Consider the following 16,629-nt stretch of genomic DNA (forward strand, 5'->3'; position numbering starts at 1 on the left):
ACCACATAAAAATCAGACTCTAGAAGATAACCCTGAAACTGAATCCGAAGCCCGGCTACCTTCTTTGTGCACCTCAAAACATCTCCACCAGCTACCTTAACATCAAACTCAGGTATGGCCACTGTCTGTAATCCCCTCCTAGATACCATCTATGTGCTAATGAAATTATGCGAGGCTCCTGTATCTAAAAGGCAAATAATACGCTGGCCTCTAACAACCCCTTTCACCCTGAAAGGATGACATGCTGGTTCACTAGATAGGGTAGCTAAAACTGGAGATTGCTCAGGAGTAGTTTGTTCCTTTTTCTTATCTTTACCCATCTGCTCTTCATCTTCCTTCTCATCTTCGCTGTCCCTACTGCTATCCTCTTCCCGTGGTTCTTCTACCTCTTCCTCCTCTTCAGAATGGATCTCAACATAGTGGATTTTGCCCTTACCCAAACATCTGTGATCAGGAGTCCAAGGCTCCCTGCAAGTAAAACATAACTTCTTCCTCCTCAATTCATTGCGTGACTCAAAATCCAATCTGGGGGTATTTGTTTTTTGCTGTTTTTTGTTCCCCTTGTAAGAAGAGGATCCTTTATAGGATTTCTTAGGAGGCTGCGACAACGAAGGAGTGTCCAAATCGTGAGCAATCTTAATGGCGTCATCCAAGGTGTTCGGTTTTAGGACCTTGACCAAGCCTCTAAATCTGTCCTGCAATCCTTCTGTGAATAACATCACCTTGCGTTGCTCGGACATGTCAGGTACCATTACTGAAATCCGCTGAAACTCATCTATATAATGATCCAAAGCCCCGCTTTGTCGTAACTGAGCCAAATCTCTGTAGTAAACCTCGATGTCTTTCCTGTCAAAACGGGTGATCAGCTTTGAGCTGAAAACTTCATATGAAGTGATGAGTCCGTGATCTTGAGTGACTAGACCGTGGTGCCACCAATCATAGGCTGCGCCTTCAAGATGCATTGTAGCGAATCGGATAGCTTCTGTTTCTGTCATGGGCTTGAGTGTTAGGTAAGTATCCAATTTATGAATCCACGCCCTTGCTGTAGTTTTATTGCTGCCATCAAACGTGGGAAGTGTTAATTTGTTCATAGCATGTTTAAGATCCCTGTTTTGCATCCCGAGCCTCCTATCGTGATGGATTTTTTCAGCTTCCCTCTTTTGGTTCAAATATTGATTAAAATTCAGGTTTTGTTTTATATGATCCGGAAGTAAATCCCACTCGTCATAAGTAACTATAACATTATCAGCTAACAAGGCTGGAGTTTCAGGATGAGCCACTACTTCTCCAGCGTTATTTCCCACAAAAACAGGCATCAAGGGTCTATCTGTATTCCGAGTAGGAGTCCTTACTGTGCGGGGTGTTCCTGCAATGCTACCACCTCCACTATGGTGGCTGGGAGCTCTCCTATTAACAGGAGCTAACTGCTGCATGGCACCTGTGAGCTGTTGTAATGCTGCAGCAATATTATTTTGTCCTTCCCTGATAGCTCGCATGGTCTCCATTACTTCCCTATCCATTGCTTCCTCATTACGTGCCATAGGAGAAACCTGTACTTGTTCCTGAACCTGTTCAACTCTAGTCGTTTGTTCAACCTGGATTTTTGGCCCAAAGCTTATATCCTCATCCACCGAATAACTGTCTTCCACTACCAAATGTTCTGAAGACTCTGTCCTTTCCGGCTGAAGATGTCGGAATGTATACTGCCTCTTACTCATTCATAAACCTGCAATAATAGTTTACCACAGGCTGGCAGGATCTGTGGCTCTGATACCACTGTAATATCCTGAGAATTTCTTCCTATAACAGCTTACTGGAAAGACCACTGTAACGCCCAGCTCTTGTAATTTTGATAAATACTCAAGTGATAAAATATAATAGTATAAACAATCAGATCACAGTCTTCTGGGTAATCTTGTGTTCATATTACTGTTCACCTATCTGTCAGACCAGACAACTAAGGAAAAATTCAGAGACACAATATATCAAACAGTTATCTTACAATGCGTGGTCAGTTATGAAGGTCAACGTCATTTCATTGAGACTGTGATTAGCATAAATTCTCAATACATAAATACCAGAAATGAATCCAAAGCTTTGACAACTTATTTTGATACCCCGCAAACCTAATGAACTTCAGCCAGCGTATATAACCAATGTCTTAACCGAATGCAACATGAATGTCTGATACAGATATAAACCACAGAGATTGTTGACCCAGGTACAATATATGTAAGACCTCGACTATCATACATATACTAAACACACAGTGACAAATCCACAAAATGACCATACATCCAAAACCTGGAATATAATAAAACAGACCTTGAGATGCCTCTAGCAGATACGACGATGACACTTCTGTACACGCCAATGTTGCCTCGCATGCACTTGAATAATCATGATACTATGATCTCACTACATATTGCCAGAATAATCACACACTGTTATACTCACCCGCAACTGGAGATGTCCGCTTATTACTGCTGGTGGCACGTACGGGTTCCTGGATATATACGCCCGACTCCTTCCTTGGTATTTGATTCCGACTCTGCCTGCGTGTATCGACGTTAACCTGCTACATGTCATATGAAGGTGCCCATACTTGCGTTTTGCTGGCCGTATCTCACCGGGTGCACACGTCGGCTGAGAGAAAACTGTGAGTTGCTGTGTGGAGTGCCGTGGCAATAAGAAACGTAAAGCAATATCACCTCTAACTGCCCAGTCGGCTCCCTCTGCATGCGTGTCAACAAAGACGCCTATCACTCTTTCTTCAACAATGCCCGACCCTGGGCACGTAGACTGGGCTTTAAAACTGGCTGTCGCCTTTCCCAGATTTCTAACAAATCGACCAGTCCCAGTGACGCCTCTTTTAGTTGCTACAGATGTATTTTACTCAAAACCAAAACAAACTAACAACATCTTACTTGCTGACTGATCTGGAGATCCATCCTTTGCCGATATTCTGCCCACCGATTCTATACCAAGAAGACTAGGGTGTCGTCCAACCTTCTTGACATTTCAGACCTGAGGATTTTCGTCCCCAAGACTTAGCCAGTCACATTTAAGCAACCAGAATTACCTGAATAGTTAAATATCATTCTTCATGGTGTCAATCCCAATGTAGGCTCTCCTTTTTATAACCTCGAAGTGAGGGAAAAGAGTTGGCATGAGATATGTGGGATAAAAACCACTGTTTCGTCCTGTAGTGACTTAAGTCACTTTATAAAGTAAAACTTTATAAACATAAAGTGACTTTATAACTGAATGTCTAAATTAATATCAGATAAGCCTTTAAATTAAAGTTCTCCGTGTGACTGGTAAAACATCCTGATTGATGCCGTTAATCTATCCGGATGCGGAGATAGATTAACCCGGCGCCGACACTAGCGCGGAGAAGGGGACATGACAGACCGGGTCAAAGTTGGTTGAGTTGTTCCCACTTTTTCCTCCTTTTTCTCAACTCCTTTGCCTATATAAGGAGTGCCCCCCTAATTGTAAACATCATCTTTTGTTGTATGCAAGAAAGCTCTGCCAAACTTGTGCAAGGATAACCTTGATTGTGTAATGCGAATTTGGGAGAAAAGTGAATAAAAGAAGCAAATTTGGATTCGAAGCTTTGACTGGAAGCAATTGTGATAGAGCAAATTAGAAGCTTTGACTGTAGTTTGTGCCTATTGTCTTTGATTCATGTTTTATTGTGTAAGTGGATTCTTACCTAAAAGATAAGACGAAAGAATATTGGTAACAACCCTTACAAAATCTCTCAACTTCTTGCTTAACTTGAGTTGATCCAAGGAACGATGAGAAGGGGGAACCTTCCCTTTGATGTAGGAGAGACTTGGTCTCATAAGCTACGGTTAGTCTACCTATTTTGCGATTGGATTTTAACCAAGCTGTCAGTTGCAAAATATCCACCCAACACTACTGTAGCTTCAATGTCTTATTCCTATGCCTCCATAGTATCTATATCTTTTTCAGATTTAGGCATGGTGCTCAAGTTCCAAATCTAACTCAATTGTGAGAGTGTCTTCTCTGGAACCTTGCTCTAATACCAATTGTTGAACACCTCTGGATGTGGCGGGGGGGAAGGTGTCATCATAAACAAATACTTTAAATATTCTATCAAAATTCTTAATATTTAATTTTTGATCCACACAATTATTAGTAGAAGACATAGGAATGAAAGCACATACACATGAACACCAGATTTATATGTGGAAACCAAAAATGGGAAAAAACATGATGAGAATCTTACTCAATATGATATAACCAATGTTTTAGGCCATAGGCTAGGGAACTCACTGTCACCAAATACAAAATGAGGCTTGCTACCTTATGAAAGTTAACTAACAAGTAGCAAGTAATTATCCTCTTTTCAAAACAATAATTTTACACTAGGTTGCAAGAAATACTAATTATTGAACTAAATAAGAGTGCATTCCCAACATGTCGATCACAACTCAACTGTTTGTTTCTAATCTTATTTCTAACTGTCCTCCGGATCTTTACAATCCATTAAACATCTCTATCTCTTTTTTTGCACTCCTCATTCCGAACTCTGGAGCATATCTATCATTATATACTCACTGCGACACACTACGACCATCAATCAGGCCAGCCAAGCAAGATGTAATTTGGGAAAAGTGAACTAGCGAGCCAAACATGCATTTGCGATTCAATTCAGCCTTGTCGATTCCGATCCGATTCCAATTCTCGTTACTTTGATCAAGATTCACTTGTGTAGTTTTTGAGTCAAACTCATTGACTCATGTTTCATGAGTAGTGATTCACATGAATCCATTTCTCATGAGAACAAATGGAACACTTAGCACTCATTGGATCTAGGTGATGCTCACAAAGGTGAAGCACTGGGACTTCTCAGAAGGTCACCCACTTGGTTAGCCTAACTATTCACCAAAATAGTCACACAACGGTAATTTTAATGAACAAACACTAAACATTAACTCCAGAACACTAGAGAAGAGCTAAGATAATTAAGCATGTCTCCTAAAGCCATCTTCAACAACCTCCAAATAGATACTTCAACTATATGCCATTGATTCAGTATGCCTGTAATACTCCAAAAATATATAATTGATTCAATACAACTGGAAAACCTTTGGATAGATAATAAAGCATTTGGAAAAACTTTGTGGCATGGTTGAAAAACTTTGTAAGATATCACAGAACTCACAACATATTGTGAGCCACAATTTAGTGCAATTTTATCGCCAATAAAATTGGCGACGATAGCGTGATAGTTTTTGCCTAAAAAACTCACCAAATCGCATGAGAATATGGACAAAAAATTGGCGACTTTAAATGAACTTTGAAGTAAAAAATAAAATAAAAAGGGTAAACTAAGAAAATCGCCTTAGGTTTTTTATATTTGTCGTTTCAAGTGGACTTTTCTTTCAAAACACGCACATTTGTTCAACTTCAAGCACATATGACTGGAAAAAAATGCTATGTTGCACTTGGAAAGAACAAAGCTACTGTGGAGAAAAACTAGAGAGGAAATACAATACGCAGCAACTATGGAGAAAAAACCAATGACTAGCTTCTGTTCAGTAAACTTCTAATGGATAGGCATCCCACAATATTTTGGAGCCCTTGTGTTGCCATTGTCTTGACTTGCTCCTTGAGGGCCTAGGGAAATTAAGTTGAGTAAAGGTGGTTCAAGATGGAAGGGATATCACAAAGTACATCTACAATCATGCATAGGTCTTAAGTCATATGAGAGAACACAGTAATGGCAAGGATCTCATGTGATCAAAGGTCACACAGCTTGCTACTAGTTTTTTCATCTTCCAGAGCATATTAGTCACATTGCCTAACCTAAAGTGGATGTTTGTGAGTGAGAGATGGTTGGAGAGTCTTTATGGCAAGAAGCCTAAAGAAGAGAAGGTTGTTTTTATGTTAGATTTGCCAAGATGATGGATTGGATCATCAATGTAAGTTTTCAAACTTTGATTGATGATTTATTATTTTATTTTCAGATATTGTGATTTGTTGAGTTTTGTTAAAAAAATTATGTCCAGGAATTACAACCGTTGGTGAGAGCTTTGCAAATGGTAGATGGGGATAAAAACCACATGGGATATTCTATAAGAGGCCATAGATAGGGCCAAACAGGCTACTCAACACTTGTATGGGTCAAACAAGACCAAATATGAATCCATATGGTGCATAATTGATAAGAGGTGGACCTGACTTGTCCAATACTTCCACAAATGCATAGGTTCAAGTTATCCTGGACATGTATTTAGAGATTAGTTATTGATTTGAACCTTGAAGACCTCATACTTGATGAGTTATAGAGCTATAAGAGGGTCAGTAGGCCATTTTTTTTTCACCTAATTGCAAACATAGGAGAGACACCTTGCAGCCAGGTAAAAATGAACACGTGTTTTATTCTATTATACCATTTATTTCATTCATTAAGTTTATTGGAATCTTTTACAAATTACAAATGACATTTTAATCCTGGAAAATATGTGGTGGCAAGATTATGTTTCCACAACACCTAAGCTTTAGAAGCTTGTCATCCAAATATTATCGCAGCCCTGAACTACTTATGGTTGAGAGTGAAACTAAAGTGTTTTTGAGGCCAAACACATAAAGAAGCGCATTAGGATGACTGAAAAGTACTTGAATGACTTGGTTTATATGCAATACAACCTTCGATTGCACGAGAATAAGGTGCATGGTAGGCTTGACATGAAGCACTTGACTTGGATGAGATTGATCCATAAATTGGGTTGCTACTCCTAATAGTGATGATGTAGATGTGGATGTGGATCCTTTCTTGACTGATGATCACCTAGTTGAGTTCAAGCTGGAGGAAGATGACTAGGATGTAGAAGTGACAACACGTGAGGAGGAATGTGAGCTTGGTCATACATCAAAGGCTTTTGTTGAGGATGCTACAACTACTTCAACATCACCCACCCAATAGCAACAATCTCTTTTGAGCTTTAGTCGTAAATGCAATTTATGATTTCTACTTCTAGCTTTCATTGCAATTTGAACTTAATATGTATTCAAAAGTTGTAGTTTCATGCAGTTTGACTTCGATATGTATTCAACTCAAATTTATTCAGATGTTGTACTTGTTTTATGGGTATATAATTCTATGCTAATTTGCTACGTACTAATTGCTATGTAATTAAGTCAGAACTTTGATTAATATATGATGGAAATCTCAAAGCAGCATATATTCTACAAATGTGGTGAATATGTGTGTGCTTTTGAGAATATTTTAAGAAATTGTCTATTTTCAAATGTTTGATAAAAGTGCTGATTTATTGCCAATTTTTTTACGATTCTGAGTTTTTTCAAAAAAAAAATGGTTCAGCCAAGTTATTGCCGAGACCGAGTTTCTCAACTATGCTTCATGCAAACTGTTCTAATAGTTTCCGGACAGCTTTGTCAATATATGCATGTATATCTACTACTCTATTACTCCAGAATGTCGCATCAGCAACTATACAAGATAGTTCTTAGCAAATTTGTCATCAATGACAAGTTGACAACAGAACAACCTAAATTTGGCACCAAATCTCGCCGTTTATAAGATGGACATGTAATACAAACAGCCTCATTGCTTCTATTTGTGTGCTATTAGAACAGAACAGATCTCAGATTTTCGAATAGATTTAAAACCCTTGCTGGCAATATGAACTCTCTCAAGCTTAAACATAGCTTTTCTGATATAATTTTGACTTACTATCTGTTATAACATTCCCTCATTCAGTAAAATTATGCATTAGAATTAGCTTCTGCAAATGAAAGAAATTAGCTCCAACCATCAAAACTGGTTTACTTCCAGCAAGGATGCCAGGTTAAAGAACACTATTTCTGCCAAAGCTCTCCAATGCAGTCCTCACACTCACCCTTGTCCCTTTAATTCACATGCCATTCAAGCCGGACCCATCTACACTAGGAACAAACTATCAAGGGCACTGTGAAATTCTGTCAAACTGACTTTTAAACCAGAGCCCTTTTGACTGATATAAATTCCACAATCAAATGAAGTTATCCACTGGAATTGCCCCAACCCATAACTAAAGCTTCATTTCCAATTAATTGCCAAGTTTAAGAAGCATCCACTCTGCCAAAGATTACCAATGGTTTGCAGCAAGCCTGGTACCTTTCATTAACATGGCATTTGGGTTGGACAGACTGACTAGAGTCAATCTACCATGGGCAACATAAAACTCTGGAAAAATCACCAGTGACATGTAAACTTTTATAAGTGCTAGTCCAAATCACAATAGTCAATAACTCCAGCAATGTGGGCCTTTTCTCTACCACCTTATCTGTCAAAGTTGCCCAGGACTGCCACCAGTTCAATTCCTTCTATTCTCGTGTCATTTGAAGAGGGCGGAACTCCATTACGATGGAGCCCAGGTGTACAATCAAATCTGTTAAACTCACAAACAAACCATGGCCCAACTAATTTAAAGCAATAAACTCCAACAGTGTGTTTTTTAACCATAAGACAACGTATACTGAGCTCAGTTATAATTATAGGTTGCATTCAATTTTTCTTGCCTCAATATTTTACAAAGAGGATATCGTGTAATAGTAATGTGAGACACCCATGGAGTGTGACCCATGTTCAAAACTTGCACCGCAATAAGGTGGTTCCTAACTCTATCCGCCGCATGATGAATTTGTGGCCTTACAACTAGGGGATGCATCTGAACATGACGTGTGTTTATAAATTATAAAAAGTTTCTCAAAGAATATTCCAACCCTCAATAAAGATGGCAAATAACATCATCCAAAGCTTACCAAGCATCACATATAGCCTGTTGTCTACTATCATCTAAGCCAATATTAAAATTTCAGAAACTGTCAAAAGTTTAAAACACGCTTTCAGTAAATCATCCCAAGTCAGTAAAAACACATCCGCTGCCAGACTATAATACTTTCCCTTAACGTCACAGAAATTTACTCCAAATTCAATTTCTCAACTAAACGACAGGCTCTGAATCTCCCTGTTAAGCTTCCGTTTCGTACTAAATTTTTATTAATTCCTTAATATAATCATAACTTCTCAACTGCTTGCAAAATTCAGAAAACAACATAAACAGACATGAAATCTGACACAGACATCATAATCCTCAATACCCATTAAGATAAAAATTTCACTTCTTAAACACAAAAGCTGAGCAGCAACATGAAAACCCATACAATTAACACCAATACCAAGAACGTAATACTCAAATACCCGTTCACATTAAGATTTCACTTCTTAAACACAAAAGCTTTCCATCAAAGTGAAGATCCATAAATCAAATTCCAACGACAATATCTTCAAACCAAGTAAGACTCAAGTTTTCAATTTCACCAACAAAATTTTCAAAACCTTATTAAAATTTGACTTCTTCGAAACAAGAGCTTTCCATTGACATGAATAACCATTAATAAAGAACAACACCAGATTCTTCAATACCAATTAAGAATATTATCTTGGTAGCAGCAACAAATCTTCAAAACCAATTAATCTGTAGCTTATTTCCCAAATTGCTAATTCTGGATGTGTCCTGATACTAACCTTGGGATGTAATGAAGTGGGTGGAAGGCATTTGGTGCCAAGCACCACAGACATATCCACAGCTTTCAATTAAGCACCACAAATCAATAAAATCAGAAATTTCGAGACGCTTTTATTGAATTTCGTTTTCCTTAATGCCTCAATTAAATGAGTTTTCAGAGAGATTACAAGACTGCGAGGTGAGATTTCTTAGATAGTCACGGAGAGATTCCACAACTTATAGTCATGGAGAGATTCCACAACTTCGGAGCTGTACTCCGAAGGTGGTATTCCTCCTTCTCTAGTAAATCTTAAAGGTGATATTGGAAAAAGGGGTAACTAAACAACGGGTGGATCGTGGATTTCAGGCTCGTGAAATGACGTTGGTGGGATTGACTCCGTCGATGTTGCGCCATCCATTGTGTTTGATGGATTTCTTTGTGGTTTTCCGGGCGGTGCAAAACAATATTCCTAGCTTTATTCGATTCTGTTATATATATTAAACTATTCACGTAGGGTAATGGTCGAAAAGGATAATACAGCTTTTGTTATTAAAAAAAATCTACTCTAAAGCATTGTTCTTAGTTTATTGTTGCATATGAGTATGAACATATTTTTTTTCATTTTTCTTAGACTAGTGCTTGCAAATAAGGAAGGTAGAAAAATAAAGAGTGTAAAATCTAAATTTTAGAAGGAAATCTTGAATATGTTCCTTTTAAAGTGAACATCTTGAAGGCAATCATTTTGTAGACAATAACATGTATATATTAGATGAGATTGTGTAATGGAAAAATAAAGAATGTGAAATCTAAATTTCAGTAGCAAATCTTGAATATGTTTCTTTTGAAGTGAACATCTTGAGGTTAAATGTAACATAGATGTATGAAATCACCAAATTCCACGACCCCCAAGTAGATTCTCAACACTAAATTTAAAAGAAATTTGCAATTGAGTAAATCCAATGTTAATTTGGTCCACATAATAACATAACTTTGTTGAAAACTATTTCAACTTACTAGATTATTTTTTTAATGGAGGTCATCCACAAAACTGTTTTAGCTACTCGATATTGGAGTATGAGCCTTCGATTAAACCTCTTTGGCTCGAAGCCAAAGACTAAGAGGTACCCACTCTCCCAAATCTGCTTAGGGCACGATCCTGATCTCATCCATTATTTCATTGTCGAAGCTTTACACTCAATAAGACTTGATCCTTTGTGAGCTCAATAAGAACCTTTGAACTTCATCAGTAGACCAAGAGTTCCACGTTCAACAAGTCTCATTTGTATGTTTTCTCCAACCATCACCTTCCATGTGAAGACATCTCTTAAAGACATGTTGTCAAGCAACGCACGTGTCTTGCATATGCTTCCCCATTTGGGATACCTTTTTTTATAAAACACCTTTCCTCTAGAAAACAGTTTCATGTCCACGTTAGCAACAAAAAAAACTCACATTAGTCCTATCATGTGGCCTTTTGGTCTTAACACATAGCATTTAGATTTTTGTGAGAGTAACTTCCAACTGCATTTTGTAAGGTATTGTGTTCATGTCTTCCATCTCTGATGGGGATATAAGACAATCTAAAATAGAAAAGTTAATTCCAACTATAAAAGGAATTGTTATCTCTAAAAGTTGCACCCTTACTAAGTTCAATACTCAATCACGTCAAGAAACACAGGATCTTTCTAGGTCTATGGGTTACCCAAGTGGAAAGAGCCTTTGAAGAAGGTTGACTTCCTAAAGTTTCCCCTTAAATTGGACTTTACTTCTTCAAAGGGAAAGGGTTAGGAGGAAACATAAAAAATGAAACCTATCCCCTGAGGTGATGCACCAAATTGTATCTTTGAACCTTGACAAAAACACACAATAGAGAAAGTAATACAAAAACTCCAGCATACAACCCAATAACAAAATTCTTACATGAACAATTAATAAGAAGGCTAAATACGTGTAATGTTCCCATGTTTTAGCCTTCACATTCTCCAAAGTCTAAGTGGAGGATAAGAAAAATTAAAGTCATTCAATTAAAAATTAAAAGGTGACTTTGTATTAATTATTAAAGGAATAGCTTCTAGGGCATGTATTAATTATTAGAAGGACAGAAGCCTCTCGTGATTTAATTAATTATTGCCAGGGAGGAATTTCTGGAGTATGCATTAATTATGGGAAGGAGGAAGCTTCTAGCTCTTGCAATTAATTAATGTTTTAGTTCCTTCCAGAAGGATGAAGAAAAGGATAAATAGGGTTGAAAGTCTCATTGCTGATCATCAGATGATTATGACTTGCATTTGATAAGAGCTTGGATGTGTGAATCACACTCCTTTTTGGGCAATAGAAGACATTCATTCTTTGTTGTAACATTCTAGACATCATTCCCTTAAGGTTTGGCCTTTGGAATACATCTCTTTGTAATTGATTGCAGCATTCTCAACATTAATATAATTTCAGCCTTGGTTTAGCTTTTGGGCATTCCTAGGTGCCTATTACAGTGGTATCAGAGCTATAAGTCCTACCATCCTATGGAGATCTTAAGCATTTATGTTTGAGCATGCGATAAGGGCTTTATAATTTTTGCAATACCAAAGCAATACAAAGTAGGAGTTCAGACTCGCTTAACGAACGAGATAGTTCATTTGTGCAGAGGGACATACAATCTAGTTATACAGACACATAGGAGACATTCTTTGAACAAGACAACATCATGGGTGACCGAGATGATAGAAATACCAATTCCGACCAAGAAAATGTAATATTCAGGTTACTAGGTACATTAGAGGAGGGGTAGCGAATGCAACAGGAGCAGAATATGATGCAATAGGAGCAAAATAGGTGAACGAATATGATGTTGCAACTAATGGCTAGATAGATGGGCATCAATATTAATCCAGGTGATGCCAACAATGGAAACAACAATAATAGGGGTAATGATAATGGAGGTCGAGACAACATTAATGGTAATAATGGACATGACAACAATGGAAATGAGGCTGATAACTTTAGACATGTTGCACGGCAAACTTGAACAACCAGCTCAAGACCTCTTCTACCCACCTTTCCACCCAGAGAACTAGTTCAACTGATTAATGAACCACAGATTGTAGAGTTATAGGATCAGTTTAGGAGGGATTGGGAGGCTAGTGGGCCGAAGTTTCAGGAAGATATCTCTCTCTTGGAGATTACTTGGACTTGAGGATGAGACACATGCCCATATCATGAGGATGAAGTCAAAACTTTGAGTTGAGAAAGAAAGTGGGGAAACTTTCTTTACCTTATTATGATGCTTCAGGGAAGATGACCGCACAAGCTTGGGTGCAGAAGATGGATACATACTTGCAGCTGAATCATATGCTTGAAGAGGAGGCTATAAAGTATGCAGTTATTCACTTGGATGGACCAACACATGAGTGGTGGCACCATGGCATGGTAATCTTGGGACATAATCAGATCACATCTTATGAGGAGTTCACTGAGAAGCTCATAGAGAGATTTGATACTAGGGATCCTAAATTATAGTTTAAGGAGCTAGCACAACTCAAGCAGTGGGGATCAGTTGAAACGTATATCAGTGAGTTTCAGAGGTTAGCTATTTTGGTCACAGATATTTTAGAGAGGAGCTTAGTAGTGTTGTTTATGGATGGACTCTCAGAACCCTTGCGAGGTTGGGTCAAGGGACATGACCCAAGTATGTTGCAAGAGGCCACTAAAAAGGCTCGTGACTTAGCACCTTCTTCATTTAGGAGCAGCTTTCAACACAAGGATTCTTATATGAAAAAGGACAAGGAGAAGGACAAAAAATATTTTCACAAGGATGCTCAACCCAAAAGAGATAAGTTGGATAATGACACCTTGAATGATTTAAGAAAGAAGAAGTTATGTTTTCATTGTAGAGAGCCTTGGGATTTATCTCATAAGTGTCCTCTCAAGGCTAAGGCAAATCAAATGGAGTATTTCTCAGCAGAAGAGTCACAGTCAGAGAGAGAGGATCAACACTCAAATTCAAATGAGGATAGCACTACATAGGAGACCAGCATTCCTAAGGATGAGAAGTCATTAGCATGATTAAGGCAATCACATTTAAGGTCAGAGGTACTATCCAAGGGTAGAAAGTGATCTCACTCATTGACACTAGGGCTACACATAAATTTATAGATGCACAATTTGTAGCCAAGAGAGGTCTACAGACTGAGGAGCCTGCCGGATTTAGAGTTATGGTAGCTAATGGTGACAAACTATTATGCACTCAGAAGATATCTAATCTTCACATCAGGTTTGGAGATGGCTATGAGTTGGAAGATGAGTTCTATGTGGTAGACATGGGAGACTATTATATCATCCTTGGCATGGTATGGATGGCCTCGCTAGTAGAGTTCACACTTAACCTAGCAAAATTGGAGATGAAGTTTCAACATGAGGGAAGAACTGTAGTACTTAGAGGACTTTCAGATGGGAGTTGCAGAGTAGTTTCCCTGAGGAGAATGCAAAAACTTTTTCGGCATAGTAACATAGAGTGGGCAGAAGAATGCTTCACTATGCCAACTTCACAAGAGCCTCAGGTGAAGAGTCATCCACCAGAGATTTAGGAGATACCTGACAAGCACACTAAGGTATTTGGCAAGATTCTGCATGGGGTTCCTCCTAACAAAGGGATAGAACATGTTATTAAGCTTGAAGAGGGAGCCAAACTAGTCATGATTACTCCCTATCGTCATCCTAAGAAGCATAAGGATGAGATAGAGAAGGCAATTAAGGAGTTGTTGGAAATAGGGCATATCAGGCCTAGTAAGAGTCCCTTTGCTTTAGCAGTAGTGTTGATAAAGAAGAAGGATGGGACAATGCGCATGTGCATTGATTATAGGGCATTAAACATGAAGACCATTAAGAATAGATATCCCATCCCATGAATAGATGAGCTAATTGATGAGTTACATGGTGCATGCTTTTTTACAAAGATTGATCTATGGTTAGGGTATCATCAGATCAGGATGAGGGAGGAGGACATTGAGAAGATAGCTTTTTGGTGTCACTATGGCCACTTCGAGTTTTTGGTTATGCCATTTGGGCTAACCAATGCCCCTGCTACATTCCAAAGTTGCATGAATAAGGTATTTAGGGAGCAGCTTAGGATATTTGTTTTGATTTTCTTTGATGAAATTTTAGTTTTTAGTAAGACTTGGGAGGAGCATTTACAACATCTTGAGATGGTGTTGTCTACTTTGGAAAAAGAATCATTGTATGCCAAGGAATCTAAGTGTGAGTTTGGGATGACTGAGCTACTATATCTTGGACATATTATCAATGCAGAGGGTGTTCGGGTAGATCCTGAAAAGATTAGGGCTATTGTTGATTGGCCTACTCCAACAAATCTTACACAGCTTAAGGGATTCCTTGGTCTTTGTGGATTTTACAGGAGATTTGTTAAAAGATTTTCATAGCTCACTACACCCTTGACATACCTTAATAGGAAAGGGGCCATCACATGGACAGAGGCAACTCAGAGAAGCTTTGATCATCTCAAGAAGGTGATGTCATCATGTCTAGTACTAGCTCTACCAGATTTCACAAAGCCATTTGAGCTTCATTATGATGCATCAGGAGATGGGATCAGAGCGGTCTTGATGCAGGAGAAGCATCCCATTGTTTTTGAGAGCAGGAAGCTCTGTGGAGTGGAGAGAAGCTATTCCATATATGATCGAGAGATGTTGGCTATAATGCATGCATTGGCTAAGTTTAGGTCCTACCTAGTTGGGGGAAAGTTTGTCATCAAAACTGATCACAACAACATCAAATACTTCATGAACCAACATGATTTGAATGATAGACAACAAAAGTGGATCAAGAAGTTGCAGGCCTATTTGACATTGAGTTTGTCAAAGGTAAGAAGAATGTGGTTGTAGATGTCTTATCCAGGAGGCCTCATATTTGTGCTCTAGTTGAGATTACAGGAGCTTGGAGAAATAAGATCACAGAAGAATATGTGAGGGACACTTGAGCTTTTGGAGTAATTGCAGGCACCATACATGATGATCGTTATGTGGTGATGGATGGATTGATAAAGTTTCAGGGCAGGATATATTTGATTCCTTCATCACAGTTTAAGGAAGTAAAAATGAAGGCATTTCATGATGCACCTACAGCTGAACATCCAGGGGTCTTTAAGACCTACAGGCAGATCCGTGAACGGTTCACATGGAAAGGGCTCAAGGATGATGTTTAGAAGTATGTCAGGGAGTGTACAATTTGCCAGCAGAATAAGAGAGAGCACACATATCCTACAGGGTTGTTACAACCTTTGCCCATTCCAAATAGGAAATGGGAAAGTATTTCCATGGACTTCATCACTGAGTTACCATGAGTACAAGAGAAAGATTACATCTATGTGATAGTTGACTGACTGATGAAGTTTGCTCACTTCTTTGCTATTCCATCCACTTATACAGCAACACAGGTGGTTGATCTTTTCTTTAGAGAGATATTCAAATTACATGGGCTACCTACTTTCATTGTTAGTGATAGGGATAGTAAATTCATGAGCACTTTTTGGCAAGAGCTGTTTAGGTTGTGTGGTACTAAACTTACACCTAGCACTAGTTATCATCCACATACATATGGGCAGACAGAGATTGTGAATAAATGGGTGGAAGGATATCTGAGGAACTATGTGACTACACAACAGAGGGCTTGGGTCGGAGAGTACTGTTATAAAACCACTTATCATATGTCCATTAAGATGACTCCATTCATGGCACTGTATGGTTATGAAGCACCTAGTTTCATGGATTTGGTTTTGGGAGATAGTAGAGTGCCCAAAGCAAAAAACTTCTTGTAGGATAGTCAGGATATTTTGAGGGTGCTCAAGGAGAATATACAGCAAGCCCAAAATCAGCAGAAATTGTATGCTGACCAGCACCAAATAGAGCGTAGTTTTGAAGTTGGGGATATGGTTTACCTGAGGCTACAACCATATAGATAGTCATCACTCAAGAAAAGTGGAGTAGAGAAGTTGAAGCCTAGGTTTTATGGCCCCTACAAAGTGATCCACAAGGTGGGTGAGGTTGCTTATGAGATAGAGCTTCGAGAGAA

At 38.5% G+C, this 16,629-nt stretch overlaps 1 protein-coding gene across 1 annotated transcript in view; it reads right to left on the reverse strand.

Annotated features, from left to right (window-relative positions):
- Positions 1 to 9,860, reverse strand: part of LOC149541724 (glycerol kinase) — an 86,104-nt gene extending 76,244 nt beyond the window's left edge. Inside the window, exon 1 of the mRNA XM_089796846.1 lies at positions 9,569 to 9,860. Coding sequence (XP_089652972.1) covers positions 9,569 to 9,622 — 54 coding nt within the window. The 5' untranslated portion in view covers positions 9,623 to 9,860. The remainder of the gene's footprint in view (positions 1 to 9,568) is intronic.
- Positions 9,861 to 16,629: the final 6,769 nt, after the last annotated feature.

This window comes from Cupressus sempervirens, chromosome 8 (genome assembly GCF_028749045.1).
Source record: "Cupressus sempervirens isolate cs-2001-9-10 chromosome 8, ASM2874904v1, whole genome shotgun sequence".
NCBI classification, from domain to species: domain Eukaryota; kingdom Viridiplantae; phylum Streptophyta; class Pinopsida; order Cupressales; family Cupressaceae; genus Cupressus; species Cupressus sempervirens.